Consider the following 21,447-nt stretch of genomic DNA (forward strand, 5'->3'; position numbering starts at 1 on the left):
CTTCTGGCATCGGCTCACCAAGTTGTTCCTTTAGGTCTGTTGTTCATGAGGAGACTGCAATTGTGGTTCGCAGTTCACTTCTTGAAATACGGCAACGAACGCCGGTACAACAACCATCTTATCCTGGTCCCGCGCGTGGTAGCGCAGGACCTAGACCACTGGAACAGAGCCTGCGTGGACATGTCTGGGGTCCCTATGGGCCCCAGGGGACCCGAGGTAACGATTTATACGGATGCGTCCCTCTCGGGTTGGGGGGCCATCCTTGGCTACAAAACAGCGCGAGGAGTGTGGCCGTCTGGGGAGAAGGTCCACATCAACGCACGCGAGACGGAGACAATTTGGCTGGCTATCCAGCATTTCGCTCAGGATCTCGTAGGCCGTCACATACTGATAATGACAGACAGCATGACGGCCAAGGCCTACATCAACCGCCAAGGTGGTATGAAGTCCAAGCGTTGCAGAGAGTTGGCCATGCAAATTTGGATTTGGGTCGACAGCAACGCGCTATCAATCAGGGCGCTTCATGTTCCTGGGAAGGACAACGAAGCAGCGGACATCCTCTCGAGAGGCGGCCAGCATGCGGACAATTGGAGCCTCAACCCAGCCATAGTGGCTATGATCTGGGAGAGGTTCGGGGTAGCTCAAGTGGATCTGTTCGCATTGAAACTCAATTACAAGTGCCCTCGTTGGTACTCGATGCTCCCGTCCGACCTAGCGCCGTTGGGGGTCAACGCGCTTGGACTAGATCCATGGCCAGAGGAGATGCTTTACGCATTCCCCCCGCGCAGGTGCCTCCTAGACCTGGTGGTCAAGTTCGAGCGCACAGGGGGTCGGTTAGTTCTCGTGGCCCCGTACGAACCGAGCACCCCGTGGTTTCCGCGAATAGTGCCCTGGATAGTAGGCGAGCGGTTCGACGTCCCGGAGTGGGCGGAAGCGCTCACGCAAGCAGGAGGGCTGCTACGGGAGGGCCCCTGGATAGGAGGCTCCCGATTAGCGGCGTGGATGCTTACAAAGCCAGGCTCTTAGCTATGGGACTTAGCGCGCAAGTGATTCGTGTCATCTTAGCGGCGCGTAAAGACTCCACGTATTCCAGGTAACAGGGGTACTGGAATCGATTTGACCAATTTTGCGCTGAACGCGACATGGACCCTTTGTCAGTAGGGATTGGCCCTATACTGACTTTTGTGGAGGTCTGTAGGAGTGATAGACTATGGTCTTTCTCCTCGGTCAAAGTCTGTGTATCGGCTCTCACGTTCTTCCGGGGGGAAGATCGAGGGTAGCACGGTTTTCACGCACCCGCTCATGACGCAGTACCTGTTGGGTGCTAAGAAGCTCTCAGCTAAGGAGCTTACGAGAGCTGAAACTTGGGATGCTTCCCTTGTTCTGCGCGCACTAGAGAAAGATCCCTTTGAACCCATGTCTACGGCAGACATACATTATGTCTCGGCTAAGCTGGCTGTGCTCTTGGCACTTACCACCGCAGCGAGGGGTTGTGAGCTCACTGCACTCACCATCAAGGGGATGGTGTTTTCTGGTGATCTGATGGTCACGCTCTTTACAGACCCCAGCTTCGTGCCCAAAACTGTGTCTGTCCTGACGCGTAGGGCCCCGGTGGTGATACACGCGTTTCATCCGTCACCGGTGACTAGGGATGAGAAACGCTTGCACCTCTCGTGTCCTGTACGGGCTTTACGCATTTGACCTACAGAGTGAGCAAACCAGGTTATGCCCTTTCCACCCAGAGGCTAGCACACTGGCTGGTGGATGGTATTACGGAGGCGTATACCAAAGCGGGTAAAACAGCTCCTAAGCTGAAGGCGCATTCTACCCGAGGGACTGCTACGTCGATAGCTGTGTTGTCAGGTATCGACTGGGAGGTCATCCGCCAGGCGGCGGTTTGGAGTGGTGAGACCACTTTCTTACGGCATTATTACCGGCACGTTAAGGTGCGGTCGGTTGCCGACGCTGTTCTGGAGCAGGCCTCTTAGGATGCTCTCATCAGAACGCGTACCCCTTCCCACCAGGGGTTTGAAGGGTTCATTGGACGGCTAGGGAACGGAGGCACGAATCCTGTCGTTGTTCAATGCAATAACCCTCTCAGCCATTTTGGAGTACGTGAAATGTAACTTTGGGTTCGCGAAGCGAACCCTAGTTATATGAACAACGACAAAATGGCTGAGAATAGAGCCGTTCTCCTCCTACCCAGGCCACAGGTGTGGTGCTCATTTAGTTGGAGATGGTTCGACTTACAAAGAGGAATAGCGCTTCCGGTGGGCGTGCCAATACGGGGTCGGTGGGAGGACATATGACCACAGGGGGTCATATTGTGCGGGATTGGCACGGGGAATGCACCTCCATCGTTTTTCTTTTTTCCAGCGAGCTATTGTGGATGATGTCACAATGCAATAACCCTCTCAGCCATTTTGTCGTTGTTCATATAACTAGGGTTCGCTTTGCGAACCCAAAGTTTGTGATCAAGCAATCTGACTGGCTGAGAGCCATGTTATTTACACTAGGGAGGGAAGACGAACAGCTAACCCTTCAAGTGGTTGGGTTTCTAGCACAGAACAATGTTTTTTTTGTTTTGTTGGTTTTTTTTAAAAAAATTTCTCCCCTTTTTATCTCCCAAATTGTATCCGGCCAATTACCCTACTCTTCAGAGCTGTCCCGGTCTCTGCTCCACCCCCTCTGCCGATCCGGGGATGGCTGCAGATTACAACATTTCTCCTCCGATACATGTGGAGTCACCAGCTGCTTCTTTTCACCTGACAGTGAGGAGTTTCACCAGGGGGACATAGCGCATGGGAGGATCACGCTATTCCCTCCAGTTCCCCCTCCTCCCCAAACAGGTGCCCCAACCGACCAGATGAGGCACTAGTGCAGCAACCAGGACATACACCCACATCCGGCTTCCCACCTGCAGACACGGCCAATTGTGTCTGTAAGGTTGCCCGACCAAGCCAGAAGTAAAATGGGGATTCGAGCTGGCGATCCCTGTGTTGGTAGGCAACGGCGTAGACCACCATGCTACCCAGATGCCCCCATAGAATCTCAATTTTTGAAAAATGACGACAAATCCACACCAGCATAGTTATTGTAATCACAGGCTTTTTTGGATATACAGTGTACAACAATGGACTACAATATTATATATATATATATATATATATATATATATATATATATATATATATATATATATATATATAAAAATTGTTGAAAAAATTTATTCTGTCTTTATCTGCACAAAAATAATCAGAACCATTAAGGGCTGACTCATATCGAAGTGGCATCACTACCTTGATATTGCAATGTAGTGTCACAGCAGGGGCAGGAATTGAGGACCCAAGTCCAGATGCGGTAACAGGAGAAACACAAGGTTTAATATCAGAAACACAAGGTTACATGACGGTTACATGGTACGGACATGGTACGGACATGGTACGCTCTGACAATGAACAAACTAAACAGCCGAATTTAAATACACAGAAACTTGATTGAATAAGCTTTGGGGCAAATGGGCAAGGGAAGAAAACTGGACAGGAGTCAGGACTGGAATGGTGTCAGAGCAGGGCAAGACATGAGACATAGAAAACAAGGAGCGGCCATGACATGTAGCCTGAGATTTTTTTCTTTTTTAGTAACGCTCCCTATGGAGAAGTCAAGCCATTTCACACTGAGGTAGAGACGCTACCACCAGGAGACTATCACTTGCTCTCCCTATTATTATTCACATTATTATTATTCCACTTCAGTTGATGTCATCTAATTTCAATGGTGGTCATCAACTGTCAATGTCAACAGTGGACATGTCTCACAGCTACTACTACTACTACTACTACTGCTGCCACTTTCGGCTGCTCCTGTTAGAGGTCGCCACAGCAGATCATCCGTTACTTATTTTATTAAAGTTGTTATTTGTAGCGTTACAAAGTGTTAATTTCTAAGTGTTAGCCTGCTAGCTAAGCTAATATGCTGGTGACATTTGTTTCCTGTTGTGTTGGAACTAAACACTATCTCCAGGCTTCTTCTCTGTACTTTGTAAAAACTTTTGCATATAAAGTAATTATCCACGTACACTAAAATTACATATGTACAGTCAAATGACAGGCTGGATTTGCTACCGATATGTGTGCTTCAAACAAAGCAGCTGCTCATATATAACAGTCTTATTTATTTCTATTTTTAAAACCCTAGGAAGCAGTCTGGCTGACTAAATATCAGAGGTGGCAAAAGCACACACATTCTTTACTCAAGTAGAAGTACAGATACTTGTGTAAAAATAGACTGGTAAAGTAGAAGTACTGACTCAACTTCTTTACTCAAGTTGAAAGTAAAAAGTAAAGGCTTTGAAATGTACTCAAAGTATAACAAGTACAGGCTCAGCCATTTCACCCTGTCACCTTTATTTTTAGTCAAAGTTACATTATCACTGTGTTTTAATTTACTTGAAGGCACAGATTAATTTGAAAAGTCTAGCCCGAATATAGTCCTTGGTGAAAAGATCATTTTATGAATTCAAATGTCCATGACCTCCATCAAGGCACCGTTAATATCATCCAGAGAAGTAGATCATTTTATGATAGGTCTGTCCCCTGAAAATATGAATTAAAAAAAAAAATCAAGCGACAACACTGGTATAGTCCTTTTCCCCCCAAATCGTTCAGCTTGACTATTCTCTTAACCATTCCAACTTCAAATAAAATTACACCCGTCTGGTATCGCGAGACTATCTGAGCTCATCTCCACTAAGCGTTTAGAGACTGACTTATGAGTCTACAGGGTTATAATGTTAATAATCGATAATTACCCCCGAGTGCATTAAAACTAACGTAACGAGCCTGTTTTGAAAATGTAAGGAGTAGAAAGTACAGAAATTTGTGTTAAAATGTAGGGAATAAAAGTAAAAAGTTGTCAGAAAAATAAATATTCAAGTAAAGTACAGATACCTGAAAAATCTACTTAAGTATAGTAACGAAGTATTTGTACATCGTTACTTCCCACCTCTGCTAAATATCAACATGGTGTGGAGCAAAAATCACTTTCCATGGTGAGAACAAGTCACGTCTCCGTGTTCTTCGCTACATGACCTGAAAGAGAAGCAGACCCGACCCGATTTCTGCAACAGAGGACTGCTCGGGCTACACTGAAAGTCATAGTTTGTGTATGTTTTTGTTGTTTTTTTTTTTGTTTTTTTTTTGTTTTTTCAGGGCAACAGGCTTCTAGTCGGGCAATGATGCTGGTGTAAAGCACACGCTGGCACAATTGGCTGGGCTTTGTCAATCAAGTAGGAATAGACCCCGGCTATTCATCAGCAGGGAAAAGCTCACACACACACTGCTTTGTTCACACACGATGCTCTACTCAACAACCACTGTGTGTTAACCACATAGTGTGTTACGAGAGAAATGCTTACAGTGCAGCCTTATCATCTCGCTCTCTCTCTTCTATCTCCACTCTCATTCACTGTCATGTATTTACCCCTCTCTTTAACTCTGTCTATTTTTCAAACCCTATCTCGCACTCTCCCTTTAACATTTTCACTTCCTCCTTTCTTTTTTTCTCTTTCGCACTTATTCTTTCTCTTCTACCTCCTCTGTCCCTCTCTCGCTCAATTTTCATTTTTCTGTTCCTCTCTGACAGCAATCTGATAAAATAACAACAGTATCAATAGAATAATGTTTGCAGTGAAGCAACATCAAAATAAATATGAGTAATATTCAACTACACTACACAGGGAACAGAATTCTGTGTGTGTGTTGGTCATTCCCTCTCTCTCTCTCTCTCTCTCTCTCTCTCTCTCTCTCTCACTTTTTTTCTCCCTCTTTCTCTTTTCTCTCCTCTTTTCCCGTCATTCACTATTGTTTGTCTCTGAATCTCTGTCTCATTCTCACACTATTTTACTCTCTCGCTCTCTCTCTCTCGCTTTGATTCTGCACTCTATCTTTCCTCCTCTCTGTACAAGAGACAGACCGCTGCACATCCTCCACGCTGCATCTGGTATTTCCCCTGTCAGAGCTGATGTCACAGTGACCGGTGAAAAACCTCGCAGGCCTCATTCACCTTAAAGACAGCTCACACACTCATAAAGGAGACGTCCACATCTGAAGACAACTTGGACCTGCATCCACATTCTGACTGCAGCACAAAGCACAGTATTAAAACTTCTCTATTAAAGTTACAATGAAACAAGCCAAGCTGAGATCTCTACTTGCAAAATAGTTTTGTTTGTATTAAATTATCCATATTTGGAGAATAATAACTGATGAATAACAGAGAGGTGTCTTATTTATATATATATATATATATATATATATATATATAAAAAGACAAAAAGGCGTATGGTAGTAAGTAGCCCTCCACTCATGAATTCAATTTTGCGGGAAAAAAAAGAATAAATAAAGCTGCAATCTAACTGGTCAATATTTCAAAAACATGAATTATCCAGTTATTTCCAACGCGTGACAAGCCTGTCCACTGTTGTTCTCTACGTTAGTTTAAATCTATTCAAACATACTGTCAACATTTATTTCCTGTCCACTAACAAAGATTGGAAAAAGGGGCCCTCAATATGTCAAAAGTATAACAAATAAAGTAGAAGGTGGAAACGCAGAAATATGTTTAACTGCTCATATAGCACACACATATGTACAACGTGAAAGGCGTAGCCTACGTGTCCTGCATCTGAGCCAAGTGTTCGTGTTCACTTCCCGTACGCTCTTTAAATGTTTGAGCAATTAAACATATTTCAAGCAACACTGAATGAATAGGAGTCAACAACAGAACTCAATTTGGCACACGGAAACCTCGAACACCTGAGCCAAAGATTTCCCAGGCCGCTCGAAAACACTGTGCTTTTTTGGAAAGGGAATGAAAAAACAAAAAAACAACACTGAACTTCCTGTGGTTAAAGGGCTGTCCTCTCAACTGGCTGTGATCTTGACCTGCGTCTGACCGGAGACCTTCACTAGAAATACCACATCTAGCCATCGCCCGGCTGACGTCCCTGAAGCTGATCAGCGATGTGAGACTTTCCCCCAGAGCGCTGTCTTTCAACACCAGCCTTTCTTCCTCCTTAGAGAAACATCCCAGCTACACTGGGCTGTAGGACGCGAGCCTCGTTCAAGTTAAGAGAATTTGTGTGTGTGTGTGTGTGTGTGTGTATACCACCTACCTTGTGGGGACATTTTATAGGTCCCCATGAGGAAAAGGGTCTAATTTAGGGTTAGGACTTGGTTTTAAGGTTAAGGTTAGAATTAGGATTAGGTTAAGGTTAGGGTAAGGGTTAAGGTTAGACATGTAGTTATGATGGTTAAGGTTAGGGTTAAGACTGGGAAATGAATGTAGTCAATGAGGGGTCCCCACAAGTATAGGGTGACATGGTGTGTGTGTGTGTGTGTGTGTGTGTGTGTGTGTGTGTGTGTGTGTAAGTAAACAAGTACAGATACTTGCATGTGTGTTTTGTGAATCCTTGAGTCTCTTGTCAGTGTGGGGTTTCAGGCACTTGAAAACAACAATTTCTAAAAGGGTTCTCTTTCAGCATGGGCCATGTCATTTCCAGGGGAATTACACCAGGAGTTGACGTCAAAAGCGGATGACTCACGTTGGTCTCACACTTTCATACTGAGATGATAAAAGTCACACAGCGGATACCGTAAAGTTGCACCAAAGACGATAAAAGTAACCCTGCAGATTTCCTCAAATCTGCTATTTTTCACACAAAACAGTCGTGTTAATGAACTTGGCAAGAATGCAGGAACTTGCCAGAAGACGAATGCTATGAGAGACACACACTGGCTTACGAAACATGACAACTGGCACCTGAACACACACACACACACACACACACACACACACACACACACACGGGGGACAAATGAAAGGAAAAAGCTGAATGTGTGGCCCCTGCAGTGAGGGGGTCCGGGGGCTCTGTTATGCTGTGGGGGGCATTCTCCTGGCATGGTTTGGGTCCACTTGTCCCCTTAAGAGGGAAGGGTCACTGCAAATCAATACAAAGTTGTTCTGAGTGATCACCTTTATCCTATGATGAGACATTTCTATCCTGATGGGAGTGGTCTCTTTCAGGATGACAATGCCCCCATCCACAGGGCACGAGAGGTCACTGAATGGTTTGATGAGGATGAACATAATGTAAATCATATGCTATGGCCTTCACAGTCACCAGATCTCAACCCAACTGAACACCTATGGGAGCTTTTGAACCGACGTGTTAAGACAGCGCTCTCCACCACCATCATCAAAACACCAAATGAGGGAATATCTTTTGGAAGAACGGTCTTCATCCCTCCAGTAGAATCTATGACAAGGACCACTGAAGCTGTTCTGGAGGCTCGTGGTGGCCCAGCACCTTACTAAGACACTTTATGTTGGGTTTTCCTTTCATTTGTCACCCGCCTGTGTGTCCAGTAATAGATATCTTGACAGTTCTGATTCTATTCAGACTTTGTTATAAATTGCATCCTTAGTATTTAGGTGATCTTGTGCATTCAACATGGGAAACTCTGCTTCTCCAGATTATTCATTTCCCTTAAACAGACATCTGGTGAAAACCTTTTGGCTGTGTCTGCTTGCACTTGGACAAGTACAAACTGTCCTCAACCAGGCCACAATGAGGGCTGGGTATCTTCAGGACTTCGATAAAGTATGATACCAGTAGCTCTTATCAATACCAGTGCGTGATGATACTGCTTAACTTTTTTTTCTTTTTTGTCCATCCATCCATCCATTATCCAAAATGCGTATCCTGCTCTCAGGGGTCGTGGTGATGCTGGAGCCTATCCCAGCAGTCACTGGGCGGCAGGCGGGGAGACACCCTGGACAGGCCCCCAGGCCATCACAGGGCCGATTTTTTTATTTTTTTGGTCAATGTGTTAAAAAAAATGTTTATTATCTCCAGTAACTGCCAAATATCAACAACACCATCATATTTGATGAGCAGAATGTTTTTATTGTTGGCATCAACCAGACATCAACTTTATAGGCATGGCAGCATCATACTGTACCATAATGCATCATAATGTACTGGAACAAGTACAGAAACCACAGACGTTTAACCATTTTTTTTTCCTGTAGAAAGATCAACATATCTCTTTCTGGTAGAAAAGCAACCTCTCATCACTCATTGTTTTGACCGCTGTCCAAAATTACTTATATATTTGTGTGACCTTTGGCGACACACCATTAGCACAGACCTTATCGGTTCGGTTGGTGACTTCCTCTCTGGTACCGGAACCTTAAAGTGGCACCAGATGACTTTTACATTTTCTGCAACGTCTTTTACCTCAACTGTCGCAAAGACAACCAAGGTGGGGTTTTTTTCCTTTAGAGTAACACATTTATTTACATGTTGCTGCTCAAAAGACTATTGTGGAAGAAGAGGAGGTATGTTCACAGATGAGGTGAAATAAAATTGCTATACTTACATGTGTGCAGTAAAGCAATCATTATTTCCTTAAAGGTTTGGTGTCCAATAGCAGACAATATGCACAGAGAAAACAAGACTTACCATGAACTGATCTGAAACGTGATCGTGTCATTCTCTAACAGCCATCACACTATGCGACCTAAATGAATTTAATGATATGTTAAAGCAGAAATATTACCTGGTACCTCTTTGGGCACTCAGTACTCATCCCTAGCCACATTAAATAGTAATTGCCTCATGGATCTTCCTAAGCGCTGAGACGCAAGTCTTCGAGACATAGGAGCCTCAGAGTTTGCATGAGTTTGCATGCATCTGCAGTTTTAGGCAGCAGGGCAGGGGCCGCCGGCACAGATCATGTGTTCTCTGGGCCAACATCAAATCAATAAGACAGGGACAACCAGAGCCACACCACACAAAGTCATGGCTAACCCCCTCAGCCTTAACCATAATCCCCCGTGTTGGACAAAGTCACATTGCAGGGCGTGCTGCTATTGTCACACAAAACTCAACACATCTCTAATAAAAACTATTTAATTTTGAGAAATGATAAAATAATCTTTCAAACATTTACATTTTTTCATTTGGCAGATACTTTTATCCAAAGCAACTTACAAGAGAGTCAGCAATTAGTACATACTATATACGAGTGTTACCAACTGGCCTCATAGAGTGCTACATAGTAATCATATCATAGTAGTACTCTATATGCAAATTGCCGTGACCATTAGTTAGAGTTACAACGGCCATGTGTACTATTCACCCTGTTTGTGGTGGGGGACCCGATCCTCGGGATGGACCAATTTCTGGTGCAGTGTTATTTGGGGTTTGAAAGCAACTGAGACGCAGTGTTTGGAAATATGAAATTGTAGTACTACTTACTATGAAGTAGTAGTACTAGTACTTTTGTTACATAGTAATCATATCTAACTAAAATCTAACTGAAATGGAAACAATCTCTGTCTGTATGCCTGTCCTTCGGTATTCTTGACAACAGTTCATTTGATCGACTTCAAACTTGGCGGGTGCGTTGCTGAGGACCCGAGGATGTGCAGTTTCTAGTGTGAAGTTGTTTGGATGAGCAGTTGTCGAGAAAATCGAAGAACAGATATACATGCATACAGAGACATTCTTCCCGTGGTGACCAGACGAACAGCACCACTCTGCTATTGCAACAAATATTGTGGTTGGAAGGGAGAGTGCATGTCATGCAGAGTGTGTTTAGTGTAAGTGCACCTTATATCACGAGATGATAAATAGGAAAAGCAAAGTACAAAGTAGACTAATGTTGCCACAAAATTGTAAAACAGGCAAATTACACCATGAGAGAAGAAAGTAGCAACTGCAAGTAGAAAAGGGCTCAACAGTACACAGTACAGTGGCTTGTCCAGTGTTTTTTTGACTGGGGTGGCCCAAGTGGGGCACTGACTTGTACCAGGGTGGCAGTGCACACATGCATGCATACATGCACACACAAACCAAATAGCATTAATTTACCTTTTTTTGTCTCCACTACCCATATCTACTTTAATTACTAACATTACAAGTGTTTTACATTCCTGTGTAAAAAGTTTAACTTAAAACATAAATAAATAAATGTCTGGCAATTAACCACAAAGTCATTGATATTATCAAGGCAATCAAATAAGTGCCTACAAAAGATACATCTGGAATTATCAAGATTTTACATACCCGTGTGTACAGCTGAAGCTGGAGGCTCCTGCTCCCTACCAGTGTCAAGCTGGCTCTCATCCTGTGACTGTAAAGCACAGCTGGCTGCTCTGTCCTGCTTTGCTGTTTTGGGGTTTTTTCTTTTGAATAAATCTGCATGTTCTGCTTTCTTTTCATGCTGTTATAGTCGCATGATGCCTGTCACTTTATATCTTGCACAATTCATTTGATAGCATATGCATGAATGAATGCGAAATGCAAAACTGACTCAGGCCTACAAAGTTACACAAGACAGATTTGCATTGCTAGCGTTAGCATCGTTGACGATAAGCAAATAAAGACGACAGGTTTGCTAGCTGAGATGATGACAGACCTCCACCGCATTATCAAGAAAATCAAAAAAGACGGGGTCAACGAAGGTTGAATCAGTTCATCTGGATACAACGTTTATTGACAGAAATGTTTCATCACCCATCTAAGTGACCTCTTCAGTCTAAACTGACTGCCGGTATCCCCCCCCCCCCTTATAAACAATACAGCGGCGTAACGACGGAAACCAACCGATCATATGCAAATATGGGCGTGACCACTACTTAGTTTCAGTGGCCATGTGTACTCTTCACAGAGGATTTGGGAACGTTTGCAATCACAGCATTGTAACATGGTGACAGATGTACTCTTAGCCCCCCCCCCCCCGGTTCAGGGATGGTCGTTCCCTTTTCACATAGATGGCCTCTTTAACTCCCCGTTCAAATCAGTGTTCCTCCCTATCGTCCATCTATCCATTATCCAACCCGCTTATCCTGCTGTCAGGGTCGCGGGCCTCCCTATCAAGGATGTGCAAAAAGACGGGGCAAACTTTTTAGCTTACTACAGCTAAAACTGTTTTTAATCACTGGCACAGTATGTGTATCAAAGAGTCTACTCACATCTTCCAGGAGCGGCGAGTAGCGAAACGAGAACAGCGTAACACATGTAGCCCAAAGTCCCCGGAGACTTCTTGACGTGTGGTTGGCGTGCTCCGTTCCAAATGAAAACGAGATCTTATTCTTATTCTTCTCTGAGCTTTTGGCAGGCTAGACACTACTCTCGCGCATTACTGCCTCTCAGTCTTAAGACTGAATTACACCTATAAATGAACGCTAGGCCTCTGACTTGGCAGATAGCCAGTCATAGTTTAGGATAATGGGGTGGCCAATTAGATTGCCGGGGGGGCATCCCTGGCCACTCCCTTGACACGCCTTTGCAACGTCCATCCATTTATCCACTATCCGAACCGCTTATCCTGCGCTCAGGATCGCGGGGATGCTGGAGTCTATCCCAGCAGTCATTGGGGACAGACGGGGAGACACCCTGGACAGCTGGACAGACCGCCAGGCCAGTACACCGGGGCCACACACACACACACACACACTAACACGCACACACACACACTAACACGCACACAAACACACGCATTCATATCTAGGGGCAATTTAGTATGGCCAATTCCATCCACCCATTATCCGAATTTCAACTGGAGTGGGTGCTCCAGTTGAAATTCGGATAATGGATGGATGGAGGGATGGATGGATGTTAGCCAATTAGATTGCAGGGGTGACATGGGCCACCCCTGGCCACTCCCTGGACATGCCCTTGAAACAGTAGACACCAAATGATAGTGGAAAGAAATAATGGTAAGAAAGGGTGCAATAGTATAGTAACAGCTGCCACCAATTTATATTCACTGCAAAGTGCCAACAGAGACCACTACAAAGATTAAGGTAGGCTTGAAGAGAAAAGTACCTTTCTTTTCTCATCAGCTCCCACAATGATTTAATCTACAATAATAAATGTGGTTTAAACAGGTGTCAAGCAGCTACACATTAAAATCTGCCTGTCTGTCTGTATCCTAAGTTATTATAAGTTGAAATAAACTTAACTATTTTGAGGCATTAGAACATTTCATTGTGGTGCATTGTATATCTTCCTACGGGAAACAACATGCTACACCTACATGCTAATGCAATGAAAGGAGAATTATAAATCTCACCACATCACTTACTCTAATACTGCACTGAGTGAATCCTTTTCTAATTTGTACAAAGTAGAGGCCCAGCATTTCAACCCAAATAACCTGGGTTCATTCCTCCATGACAAACAGCATAAAATGGCCTTAGATAAGACAATGATCGCTACCAGCTGTAGGAGCGTCCTGCAGCAGGCACAATCTGACCCTTCTGTGATGGAGGAATAGATGAGAAGATGAATTTATTGTCCATGGATGGATAACAACACTTCAAGAACACCATTTAACGTGTAAGATGAAGGACAGGAGTTTCCCTCTACACGGCACTTCCTCTCAAATGGAAATCACCCTCCTAATAGTTATTCTTACTGTAAGCAAACTCTCCTGTTCCACTATAAGTCAACTAATTTTCCTAACAGAGAACTGTTTGAAACGTGAGCTCACCAAATGTGTGCTCTGTATGCGGTCTTCTTCCTGTGGTGGGTTTTTGTAACTAGTTCAGTTACAACTAAAAAGAAAAAAATCAGAAGTGTCTCAAACATGCTACCAAGAACACTCACAAAAATGTGCTTCCTTCAGTCAGGCAAACCATACACACAATTGTGCACCTATTATTACTTCTGCAATGAACCCGTCAAGAACACCGTCTAAGGAGAGTTTCTAAACTGATAAGAATGCAAGTAAAGTGCAATGGCTCCAACACTTTTCTTACCATTAATGAAGTAAGGATGTTGCAATACTCAAAAGGTGCTATGGGGATGTGGAGATTTAAGTCTATTTGCGTTCAGTTTGCATGAAGGCACTTGGAGCTCTTAACTTTTTGCTATGCCTGCTTAAGACAGACTCACTTGAAATGCTGCAGTTAAGAAAGGGTGCCCCAAATCAACAGTTAGTCAAAATGATTAATATTCCCTTCAATACAATAAATACCCTCACAAGACCATCTTTAATGCAAATTTCTCAATAATTCCTACACATATGCAACGTTCAGGCTAAGAAAATATTAAATCTGTGGTAAAATTAGCATCATGTCTATTTTACGTTTGTGCGTGTTCACCGATTTCACCACTGCACTATTGGAAGGGAAGCTATAATCTCTATGGCTCTGGATAATGACAGATTGTCTGGAGAAGTCCAGGGAAGGAATTAATGGAAAGAGAGAGAGAAAAAAACATCAGACAGAAACCATATTAGAAGCATCCCATCCACAATTTTGAATCCTACATAAAAGTTAAACGCACAGTACATAATTTCTGCCGCTAGGGGTCTCTCAATCAAAACTACAAAAGACGGAGTTAACGATGTCGTGAAGTAGCATGGGATCTGTCCTCATTTAAAATCTATCTGGCATGACTCATGGCATGGGCGAAGTAATGTATTAAAGTTGTATTCACGTTATATTTAGTCATCTTTATTAATGTTATGTCATTTCATTTTAACGTGAAATAGCCATGAGTAACGTTAGCTAACGTAACGTTTATTTGCAAACTTACCATTAGTAGCTAGCGTTATGTGGCGAATTCAATCGTGGGGTAGCCCAGCGCTGCTACCCGTGGTCAAAACAATCATTCTGTAACCGGTTATTTTCTTGCCCGGTGCGGGATTCGATACGAAGTGTAATACACCACAAGGCGAAATCACTAACCGCTCGGCTAAAGGGTCAGACCCGTTAACTAGGCGCTAACGTGTCTTATTAGTAGTTTACAGTCGTCACCCTCTCCCGGAAGCGCGCCCTCGCGTTTTGTTATCCCCGCGCTCCGAAGAGACTTCTGAGGATCTGCACACTTCCGGATCCCACCGCTGCCACCAATGTAACCGGTTATTTTCTTGCCCTGTGCGGGATTCGACACGAGGTGTATTGCACCACAAGGCGACATCGCTAACCGCTCGGCTAAAGGGTCAGACCCGTTAGCTAGGGGCTAACGTGTCTTATTAGTAGTTTACAATACTAAATATAACTTGAGGAGTGTTGAACGTTGAATGTGATGAGTGTGTTGTGACGTTATATCTTCTTGGGTGTTTGGTTCACCTGTACGTTTACGCTTTATGTGATCAGCTTCGGCGACAGAACGCGGGGCAAACGGCAATGACTGATCGTGCTCCATTACGAGAGACCGATACAAACAATAGTAAACAACAGAGAGGCTGGCTAGCTAGTTCATCTGCGCCACTCCACGCATCGACCTGGTATTGCAGTACCTCCAGGGACGGTGCACGGGGAAAGGGGGGGGTAAATAAATAAAATAAATCTGGTGTTTCCCCGGAAGTTCTAGCAACTGGCGGGGGTAAAGGGGATATGACGCAATTGACAGGCAACCAAATGAACGCTCTGTACAGATTTCTCTGGATTTGAACATTGATGGAAACATTTGGGATAATGCAAGCACACAACTCAACAAAATATATAACAAGTATAGTCATTTTTAGACAATTTAATGCGGAAATGTTACATAGTATGCCTTTAAAGAGCATTAGATTAAATTTATCTCGCCCATATGTGCACTCTCATATCCAAACTCTAACTCTCTATCCACTGGGTCCTACATAAGAATGCCATGCACCATTCATTGGCCCAATGTGGCAAAAGATATCAGGTACACATGTTTTGCAATGCAAAATGACTGCTGTATTACAACATCAAGCACATCAACTCCAAACAATGAGTGACTTTCAGCTTCATAAACAACATGTGGTCACTGGATTTCTTCTCCCACAAAGACTTGATGAATTTGGGGCATCCAGTAATTTGAGATGCTGACCAGATCTGCCAAATATTTTCCTTCATGGATGTGCAATACATCCAAACAAACCACCATTTCTAGCCCACAGCAGAATGGACTGTCCTGTCCTGACCGCATGCCAAAATGTGGGAGGCCTCACTTTATCATCATGGATCAACTGTGTGCCAACTGCTTTCTGCTCACAAAATGCCTTTTGTAGAGCTTGGGAGTGGGCTGCAAACAGAGTTGGAGGTCAGACAAAATGTGGAAGATGTGCACAGTGTATAACTGTCTGTCTCTATGGCTCTCCCCCATCAGTATCATCCTCTGGATGAACCAAGCCAACCCCTGTGTTTCTCTGAGAAACAGACGACCTCTGTAAGAACTCAAACATGAGCAACATTAGTATTCCTGAATGCAGTATTTAAAACAGCAGACATGGTTGCAAAGTAAAAAATTTACTAATAATAAAGCTGTGGGATTATTTTTCTTTAAAGTGATTAAACAGAGGGTGGAATTAATGTGCTTGGAGGAATACAGTACGTGTCTCGGTTGAGCTTAGCTTGGAGGATGGATGTAATTGTACAGCAGCATACCATAAACCATCAATCCAATGAGGGCGGGGTTGTGTTGAGTCTGTGGTGGGTAACACCCAAAACCCTTACAGAAAGGCCTGGGGACTCAACTTCCAGCACATACAATAAAAACGGATATTGCTCATTTAGAAAGCACATCAATGCCCAGACCTTGAGTTAATTCACTTCAAGCACAAGATTTATAAGTGTATGTTTGCAGTGTAAGTGGAGTATAAGTTGTTTAGGGTACAGTGATGGACAGCGGGGAAGTATATTTTTTCACCTTTTTAATAATCAAGTGCTTTCCTTCAGACAGGAAGGCACCAAGTTCTGGGTACCTTTCTACATAGGTGCTTACTTAATTTGAGCCTTATTGACTTATCCATCACTTCATAATTACTTCCTAGGGGATTCTTCCTCTCTCACCCCATGAGACGATCACCCTTTCTACATGCTGTTGTTTATCCAAAGAACACCAGTCTATGTCTCAGGTCAAACCCAATGGTATTCAATGTTAATTCATTTATATTGTTTTCACCTTGCTATTGGTACATCCTATGTATATTGCTATTCACTGTACGAAAAGAATTGCTCTTTTACATTCGGGGAGCCAGTCCATCAGAACTACTGTACACCACTGGACTCCCTTGCCCGCAATTGCAAGATTAAACCGAACTGAACTTTTCACTCTACAAGTGCCTACTTTGAGAATTTATTTTGCTGTTGGAAAATTCTTCCACAACAGTGTGCACCATCTGTGAGGTGAGGACTTAACCGCTAATACATTTTGATCAACAGCGTGATCTCTGCCCAGAGGGAATCCCCATCAAATCCCAATTTTACATTAAATCCCATCTCTAGGATCACTTCCTCTTTCTATCTCTATATCCCCTTCATCCATCTATTTGCGATACAGCACAGGCTCAGACGGGCAAGTATCCACATAGATCCCACCTCTTGTCCTCAGTCAAGGGATGGAGGAAACAAACACAGGCGGCTGGTTTACAAAGGTGTTGTGCAACCTGAACAGTCACATTCTCCCCCTTCTGACTAAGCAGCCACTCATACCAGGGATGTAACAGTACTCATCTCTTTGTATGCTAGTTTGAAGTATGATGTCCTAAAGCATAGGATGACATTAGGTAATGATCCTTACCCATAGTTTTACTAAACAATACAGACTAACACCATGTGTGTCTGAGGTCATGTGATGAAAATGATTGACGTATTATCCATTTTCCTCCATTAAGGAAATCCCCCCACTACATGTGCAAATGGCAAATGGAAACTCTGTGTACCGCCCTTGATATCAACCAAGATATATGATACCAGCATAATTAATGTACAGTGTAATACTGTATTAGGTGTATCGCTAAATCCAACAGCCAAGAACGACCACAGCCTTCAGGAATGTTGCTCTCTGACGTGAACCACGAGATCTCTTTCAATTTCCTTTTCTCAGTCACATCCTAACAATAGGCATCAGAAGCTGATCCAGGATCTGTTGAACATGCAGGACAGGTAACGGTACACTTTCCTGAGACAACGTTTCTGAACAAGGTTAAAAAAGGCGGCATGCTGAGCTAAGGTCTTTCTATATAGGGACAATGCAAAGCTAGACATGCGTATGGTCTGGAAAGGTGCTCTTGCTTTAAGCTTAGGTCATCAAAAACTCGATGGCACACACAAGTAGGCTTACATAAGGCATAATTACGTCAATATATGAGAAAGCGTGACATCAAGCGTGTGTGATGCCGAAACTGAGCAGGAGTGTCTCAAGTCGATGTCAGAAAGTGTGCTGTGTATACTACATCATGTTTCTTGTAAGAATCCTTCAGGCAACTGTAGAGTACTTTCCCTTTTACTGTTTACAGTGACATGGTAAAGCTGGTTGACCAGTGTGTACTACCATCTGTAAAAGTTGGTCATCTAACATGCGGGTAGTTCAGTTAGTCAGTCATAATACATAAAAAGCTACTTCTGCAGCGCAAACAATTGGAAGAAGTGTGGAAATTGAGTTTTACAGTACTTACTCCATTGATTTAATAAGCTATTCATATGCATCTTGAGGGAGGGGTGGGTAAACTTTATCCGCCAGCTGACAATACCCAGAGATGCTGGGCAGCAACGCTTTAACTGTGTCCGCAAACTGGGGAAAACCACATACATGCGACAAAAAAACACCAAAACAAAACATCTCAGGAAACATAAGACTTTACACAACACACATTTGCAGTCGTACATGCAACATTTAAAACAAGAGCTGGGTGTGGGTGTAACTTCGTTAAAAGAAACACTCAACGGTAGGGAAAGTGCTCAACAAATAAGGAGCAAAATAATCCAGTGAGTCACAAGCTTGTACTGTCCATTAAAGAATCTACTTGAATCACTGGAGATATATATATATATATATATATATATATATATATATATCTCCAGTGGGCCAACCTTGATATCAGTTTATATATCTATAGATATATAAACTGATATCAAGGTTGGCCCACGAGTGTAACATGTTAGTTTCTTTCATGGACATTCTGGAGAATCGGGAGTAATGTTGCAGGAAAGTCGACGATGACGAAAGTTATCTGTTGCATTTCATGGCGACACGAACTGTTTTATATCAAACAGCGCTGCACTTAAGGGTTGTTTCAATGGACTGAAACCACAGACCGTCACTGACAGAAAGTGGCAACGGAGATAAACAGACTGACAGGTGTTGGTTATAACGGAACAGAAGATTATAAACTTTACACAGACATAGTACAATACACGACGAGGGAATACTTACTAGGTTTGATGTCAGTCCTGCTCGCTTGTTTTGCAGAAAGTATAGATCGGATGTGTACAAGCTAAAATATAAGCGATCAGGCTGTGCTCTGCTTTGCGTGCATCGCTGGTTTTTTTAAGCGTCCAATCGTTTCAGAGCAAATAGAGACGAGCTCTGTGCACAGTGCGGCTCCTGCAGCGTGCAAGTCGGTCATTGAGCTGAACGGTGTTTGTGTGCGCGTGCGCGCCACCCAACCAACGTACCAACCACCGTGCAGCGGTAAGGGGGGGGGACCCGGGGGGTGGGAACGCATGGTTTATGGGTTGTCGTAGGAACCGTTTTCATCGCTATGGTAGATGTAACTCCACCCACGCGACGAGAAGAGCCACCCACTGCTTCAGAGGCGCGGGGCGGGTGGGTGTCAGATTTTAGCGACCCGTTATACTTAAACCAGCCTCTGAAGTCCCTGCAGTTGCCATGATGGAGCAGCATGACTGTTTTTCTGAAGAGGACCTCCTATGAATGTGCCAGTTAGAAGCAGATACACAAAATATGCCCATAAATTAGACAAGTATATTATAGACACAGTCATATGGAAAGGTAGATAAAACAGACACAGACAGACAGACAGACAGACAGACAGATAGATAGATAGATAGATAGATAGATAGATAGATAGATAGATAGATAGATAGATAGATAGATAGATAGATAGATAGATAGATAGATAGATAGATAGATAGATAGATAGATAGATAGATAGATTGTCCCCCTTGAGGAAACTTGTTGCACAGCCTGCACATTAAAATTCATGTTTATCTTCACACATTTATAGAAATAAATACACATGCATACATTCATACAGGTACAACTACATACTATAAACACACGTATGTAACATAGAGTGGGACAGGAGGGATATGGAGACACGGATATGGGCGATACAAATAAATCATAATTAAATTATAGCTCTATTAGATTATACTAATATACAAATATGTATATTAGTATATACTAATATACAAATACAAATATACAAATTATACTAATATACAAATATACAAAGCACGTTACAATAGTAATATGATGTACTATTATACTATTAAATTGTACTAACTTATTAATCATACTCAAAAATACAAGACATACATGTGTACACTGAATTGTGATGAAAGTTGAGAAGCAGTAACACTTTGTGTTGTCAGCTATTTGTCATTTAGCAACCTCGCGTGTCAACACAAAGCTGTTTAGTACCCTCGGTTTCATGGATTGGGTGTAAAAGTGAGGGTTTGGGGGATGTTTCGGAAGACCTGTCATGCATTCTCCACAAAATCATTATCGTAACATAATGATCATTGTATTCTGGGATCATTACAACGTAATCGCACAAACTAAACCTTCTGGTGTATGTTGCAAGAAGGAAAAGTGCACCCATCCTGAGGACAGACAGATGCTCATTTCCAACGTTGCACTATGCGTTGGATCTGAAGGCAAGAACAACAGAATATCACGTTAATGACCCAAAACCTGGAATGTGTGGCACCTCTTGCCTAGACACAGGCTCCAATCGATGCCAGCTTCTCCTCTTCGTAAGCATGAGAGTGATAACCACAGTCAGCTTGTAGTGATTCAGGGTTTCAGGGCTCCGGACACCAACACGCTGTAGGAAATAAACTCATGTTTTGTTGACTCACATGACGGAGTTGAGACACGGTGCTGTAGACTGGCTGTCAGGGAGCCATCTGCTGTGAATTTGGTCGACTCTCCTGTCCATGAATCAGCGGCGGTCTATTTTCTGAGCCTACGCACTACCGACACTTCTGACACTGGAACTCGTCCGCCAGCAGGCCCGTTATTCCACAGCAGCTAAAGACATTATTATTATCTTCTCCCTCTGGTACACTGCGCATAATCCCTTCTGGACTCAGGCTCATTTGTCCACGTAATCCAAAAACGAACACCACAGAATGGATATGTCATGGCTCTGATTTAATCAGAATTTTGAAAGAGACAGAAAATGAAAATAAATAAAGCTCCCAGGACTGCATTTGTGACACAACATAAATACAGCAGGTTACATAAAATCAAATTTGACACATTCAGATTGCGTACATGCCACCTATTGTCATCCAGCATACCAATATTCAGAAAACAGCTAACTTTCTCTCACGTGTATATTACATTTGAAACTTTTTATATTTTCTACATTTTTCTAAACTTATATCTATCATTTTCTTATATGTTGTAGTATACTTGCATGT

The 21,447-nt window shown here is 43.2% G+C and overlaps 1 protein-coding gene across 1 annotated transcript in view; it reads right to left on the minus strand.

Annotated features, from left to right (window-relative positions):
- LOC130122579 (dual specificity testis-specific protein kinase 1-like) overlaps window positions 1-19,331 on the minus strand; it is a 48,240-nt gene extending 28,909 nt beyond the window's left edge. Inside the window, exons 1-2 of the mRNA XM_056291510.1 lie at window positions 19,208-19,331; window positions 18,450-18,565 (exon numbers count right to left, since the gene is read on the minus strand). Coding sequence (XP_056147485.1) covers window positions 18,450-18,480 — 31 coding nt within the window. The 5' untranslated portion in view covers window positions 18,481-18,565; window positions 19,208-19,331. The remainder of the gene's footprint in view (window positions 1-18,449; window positions 18,566-19,207) is intronic.
- Window positions 19,332-21,447: the final 2,116 nt, after the last annotated feature.

This window comes from Lampris incognitus, chromosome 1 (assembly GCF_029633865.1).
Source record: "Lampris incognitus isolate fLamInc1 chromosome 1, fLamInc1.hap2, whole genome shotgun sequence".
Lineage (NCBI taxonomy): Eukaryota > Metazoa > Chordata > Actinopteri > Lampriformes > Lampridae > Lampris > Lampris incognitus.